Source organism: Sparus aurata, chromosome 11 (genome assembly GCF_900880675.1).
Source record: "Sparus aurata chromosome 11, fSpaAur1.1, whole genome shotgun sequence".
NCBI lineage: Eukaryota > Metazoa > Chordata > Actinopteri > Spariformes > Sparidae > Sparus > Sparus aurata.
In genome coordinates this window covers 1,209,824-1,215,665 of record NC_044197.1, presented here as the reverse complement: position 1 = coordinate 1,215,665, position 5,842 = coordinate 1,209,824, and the positions used below count along the sequence as shown (strand labels likewise).

General features: G+C 42.5%; 1 protein-coding gene across 1 annotated transcript in view; it reads right to left on the bottom strand.

The window, feature by feature from the left end:
- LOC115590894 (ras-related protein Rab-3C-like) overlaps positions 1-4,794 on the bottom strand; it is a 10,419-nt gene extending 5,625 nt beyond the window's left edge. The window contains 2 exon segments of the mRNA XM_030432378.1: positions 993-1,217; positions 4,288-4,794. Of these exon segments, the coding sequence (XP_030288238.1) occupies positions 993-1,217 (225 nt within the window). The 5' untranslated portion in view covers positions 4,288-4,794.
- Positions 4,795-5,842: the final 1,048 nt, after the last annotated feature.

The following is a 5,842-nucleotide window of genomic DNA, read 5'->3' as shown; positions in this document are numbered from 1 at the left end:
ATATACATATACACATATATAAATATATATATATATATATATATATATATATATATATATTGATGCAGCTTTCCAATCCCTTAAAGTCGCTTGAGTGGTAGAGTATAGGTCCCGTATATTTGAATGACACACTGCTGCTGATACAGAGAAGCAGCTGAGTCCAGGTAAGTTTTCAGGGTATTTAATAAACAAAAGAGCTACTACAGCAGCTCTCCGACTACACGTGCACATTTGATGGAAAACGTGTACACTGTTGCGTGCGTGTATCAGAGGCATAGAACTTGAACAAACCGGTCAACAAAAATTACGGCTACCTAACCCGCCTCTCTCCTCTCCAAGTGCAGATGAATCAGCCCCTATTGTAACCTACTACGGTGCCAGTGTGACCCAAACACCACATATCACCGTGGCAACCAGACCAAACAAATCGAAACCCAAATGATCCTCAGCAAACAATGTATCGCTCATATATATATATATATATTATATATATATATATATAAATAATTACAGTAAATTGTGTTACCATAATTCACAATTTGTTATGTCATGGTGAATTAAAGAATCATGTACAAATATGTTGTGTTTTACTATATGATATTAACATATGCTGCCATTTTATTTACAGTTCACTGTAACATGTTTTGGACAGATGGTTAACATCATGTGATGCACACTGAACAACTTGTTTAGTTTGTGAGCTCCCAGCAGCATCTTGATGTGTCTCCTGGGTTGTTGTCTGTCAGCTTGTCTGCATACATCACTGCTGTGTTTCCAACATCGACATGTGTCAACTCACATCCAAGCTTCTGAACATTCACCTCTGCTGACACTTTCAGATCAACCAGATCAACAAAATATTATCTTATGGATGATTTAAGTAACAGACAGTCGTCCCTACATGACAAACACTAACACCAAGGCGGTGGATGATTGAAATACTGACAGGTGTAGAACTGGATATCAATGAGACAAACATGAACCTTGCTCACCCAAATCTGCAGCTTGATCCTCTTGTCGTTGCGATAAACCGTCTTCACCTTGAAGTCGATGCCCACGGTGCTGACGAAGGAGTTGCTGAAGGAGTCGTCAGCGTAGCGGAACAGGAAGGATGTTTTCCCCACGCTGCTGTTGCCGATGATCAGCAGCTTGAACATATAGTCAAAGTTCTGGTCGGAGCCGTCCCGCTGGCCGAAACGCTGGTCTGCCTTCGCCATCTGGAGGTTTGGTGTGTTGAGAGAGGGAAAACACAATCTGTATGATGAAAACTCATCCAAACACAGGCCAAAGTTTCACTGCAGACATGGACACACTTTTCATAGGCCGTCTTTCATCATCCCTGCTCTCAGCCATCATGACAGTCTGCAGCCATGCTAACATGCTAACAGCTTTCCTTGGGCACAACAGGACTTCAAGCTAACAGCTAATATTACTATGCTTACAAGCTCATGATGTATATGCTAAAGGGCGAATGTTTAGCAGATATAATGTCAATGTTGCTCACCATCGCAGTTTAGTATGCTAGCATTTGCTAATTAGCATTAAACATGTATTGAATACAAAAAGATTCTGTCAACTTGATCATCAGTTAGAACAATTTGTCCAGCAGAGAACATTCAGTAAACGTCTAGAACAACCTCATGACAATCTTTCTAATAGACAGACAGATTCTTCAGTGGTGGAACGACACACAGACAGACGACAGCACCGCTAGCAAAGAACAAAAAGTGCTAATATTCTTCAGATGTTCAACTGCAGCTGTTGCTATAGAAACATGAAGTCCCTTGTTATCCTGAGAAGTTCTTCATTTCAGACAAAATATGTGAGGCTGCATTTGACCATAGTTACTGCTGACTGTTTACACATCATGACTGAAGGTGTTTCCAGCTGGTCATGCAGAGAGCCGGACTTCTGGGGGAGGGTTGGTGTTTAAAGGTTTTCAGGCCTGGGGCTAACTAGTTAGCATGCTAACTTCAGTATATATCCCTGCAACATAACATATACAGCTATGACCTGTTTTAGTGAGCGTTAAACAAAACCTCACTTATGCAGAAATTGGGTTTTGTGTCTGTTTTCTTATATTTCCTTTGTTTTATGACAAACTGTCTGGATATTTTTTCTTTTGATTCACAAACATCATGAGTGATTCATGGCATAATTCAAACTGGATTAAAAAGTTATTGTCTCTCAGCCTGAACATCTGTACATGTATGAGGTCCCACAGTGATCCGCCCTCTGATCCAGCAACATTTTATCAGCTATTGATTATGAGAATATTTTATATCTGCATGAAAATGTTAGCTTCAGTGTGTCGAGCTGCAAAGTTGCAACCTAAAGAAAAGTTCTGACTCGTGACTGTGTTCTGCAGAAACGTACATGGCCAACATTGACTCTGGCGGTTTGGTTTGTATAAAACATCTCAGTGGACGATGACCTGCTGTGATCCCACCGACCTGAACTGTTCATGATGCTCACAGGATACATTTACAATTCAACACAAGGAAATGACATTTGTTCACATGGTTAATGTATATGTACCTGATGACACCTGTGCTTGAACTAAAATAGAGGTTTTTCAGAGGAACTGAAGACTTTTCATGTTTCTCTAAGACAATTCTTCGACCTCTCGTCATGATGAGACTGTTTTGACCCTGTTGGAGGAGGAAGCTGCTCGTCTTTGTTCCCTGAAAGCTGCAGTTTGAAAGTTTCCACCTGTCGATGAGCTGCAGCAGAACATGATTCAGCACAGAGAGCCGGCGGTCCCACGGTGCGTTACACAAAGACGCAGAGCAAACAAACGTTTCCTGTTAGACTTCACCTGTCGAGTCACATGAAGTCAAATAAAAGCCCAAGCGGCTCTCTGCTCGACCTTGTGGTCAGGTAGCGGTCGGTGAGCGAGTGCTGAATGAACGAGAGCAGCAGATGTCAGAGCTGAAGATCCTGCTGGGCTCGGTCCACTGTGGACGCAGCGTGTCCGTCAGCCCACATGACCACAAGAAGGATCTGCACGGATGATTCTAGTCGTGGGAAACTGACATTTTGAATCCTTATCGTGTGATTCATTTGAAACCTTTTGGCAGAAATTAGAGTTGAAACGGATCCAGTCCAATATTAGTACCAGTACTTTTACACCACAATCAGCTTGTATAGAAAATCTGCTACAAATAGATGTTTGACCTCTTTCCTGCTGCCAGTCGACGAGTTTGCCTCTCTGATTCCATTATTCTTTTTATAATAAAATGCCAATCACATGTAAATGTCAATAATTCACATTTGAAATGTGTCAATTTCACATTTTGAACATTTTTGTTCCCATATGAAGAAGAAAATGTGGAATTTCATGTGGTTTTACGTGAAAATGTAAATTTCACATATAGATAACTAGTGACATTATTTTCTTTTCTCATGTTGAAATTGTGATTTTAAAATGTGAAAACGCAAATTTCACATGATACATTTTTCCATTTTCAAGTCATGTAACATTTAAGCTTTTTGCTCACATGTGTAAATATAATCTCCTATTAAAGTGAAAATACGCGTCATGTTTTGATTCCATGTTCTGATCTGTGGACATATATGTGTTATTATGTTATTATATGTGTTATATTGTATGTGTTATATTATATGTGTTATATATGTGTTATATTATATGTGTTATATTATATGTGTTATATTATATGTGTTATATTAAATGTGTTATATTATATGTTATATATGTGAGGTGACACTATTTTCTTTACACATGTTGGAATTGTGATTTTTAAATGTAAATGTCAGATGTCACATGTTACATTTCCTTTCTTGTGAGGTCACTTATGATAATAAATATTACAGTCTGAAGTGGACCCGGGTCCGGACTCTGCGGGTCTCTGTGAGACGTTTAGGCTCCTGTGGAGCAGCAGGAACACTGAACATTCCTGCAGCCAGTGAAACGTTACAGACACACGTCAGAGCCGCAGACTCCACCTGGGAGGATATTATGGGATGTTATATGAACATTGTCTCATTGGGATTTATGATCGATGTATGTGATCATGAATCATTTCAGTCAATATGATGGAGACACTGATTAAAACACGACGGGAACCGTGTATGGACCGAACCCTTCATTTAGAGATGGGATCAGGAGCGTGTCGGCTCCGCTGGCGCACCGGCTCAGGTGTGATCGACGGTTCTGGATTCATGTCAGCCAACAGCATCAGGCCCGTGTGTGTGTGTGTGTGTGTGTGTTGATTAAACGGTGTCGGCCGTGTTGCCTGTCTGTCTGTCTGTCGGTCCGTGTCTTACCTCTGCTGGGCGGGTCTCTCTCTGCACCTGATGGAGAGCTGCTCGGTGTCCGCGCTCCCAAAGATTTCACTGAAAACCCACAAATTGATCCTCGACAGCAGCGACAACGCGTCCGATCAGATCCTCCGATTGTCTCTTCAGAAGTCAGAAGGCTGGTCTGCTCTCAGCACAGCTGCTCTTCATCAGCAGAAGCGGCTGAATCGGCTGTGAAACGTCTTTTCGGCGCCGCACGCAGCTTCTTTACGCACGGCTCTGCGCGGACATCCTGCGTTAATTCAAGGTGGAGCGAAGCGATGTGGGAATATTTGCAAAGAGGCGTCTGCTGCCTGTCACCTCCTCCCTCCTAAAAATAACCACCGCCGGCTTCTCTGTGAATGAACAGCGCTTTATTTATTTATTTCCTCCTCCCGGCTGTTTGCAGGCAGCTCCTCCGCCCAATCAGGCGGCAGATCTCTGCAGACGCGCAGCGGCAGGAGCGGCAGGAGCGGCAGGGGCGGCAGGAGCGGCAGGCGGCAGCTTCCTATGAGTCATAACTGAGGCGGTGAGGCGTGTGATTGTTTCAGCATCAATAACAGAGAAAAAACAGAAACAATCTGCCTATTGGTGCTGCACACACACACACACACACACACACACACACACACACACGCACACACACACACACAGGTGCGTTAATTCACACTGACACACCTGTGAGGTTTGTGTGTGTGTGTGCGTGTGTGTGTGTGTGTGTGTGTGTGTGTGTGTGTGTGTCAGCTTCTCCTCCACAGCGTCACTGAGGCATCTTAATGTTGCATCATCACATTATATCACAACACTGGCTGATGAATCATGCTTTGATAATCAATACATTGTTATCAGGGTTAAATATAAATATATCGGATGCACAAATTATCGTCCGATAACAGAAAATGTACATTATCTGTTATCATGGGATAAATGATAGTATACAGCCAGTCTATTGCTGATTTAACTAGTGCAGCGTCTCCACAGAGTAGCTGGTCTATCACCTGTAAAACTGTTCTGTGATCAGCCAGTAAAAACAGAGCACAACAACAAACAGCTGATGTCACCGTGGTAACGCCAAACTGCTGCAGCTGTGGAGCCACACACATCGTCACAGGTGAGAAGGTCTGATCACAGCGGTACAATATCACATAAACAAAATACATTTCGGATCCAATTGTTGGTTATTTTATCAGTATCGGCCCTGAAGGTCAGAGAGTTATCAGTGATATCACACCTCCCTAACTGTGAGAGGATGTACTGGTTCTGGTTTCAGTCCATGTAAACTGTTAAAAAGGATTCAGAAATATGTGATTATTGTTCTTTTTTAATTATAATCAGCTTCAGCGTCAAATCATTGCCAGACTGAAGGTTTCAGTGCATTAAACTGTAGAACACGTCACAGAACCTGGGTCAGAACCTGAGTCAGTCGTTTCCACAGTGTCACCACAGCATCAGAACATCAAAACATCTGGTTCACTGAGCCTGAATCCACTGAACAAACCTGACAGGTGTCCAATCAGCAGCCGTCCAATCAGCAGCCATCCAA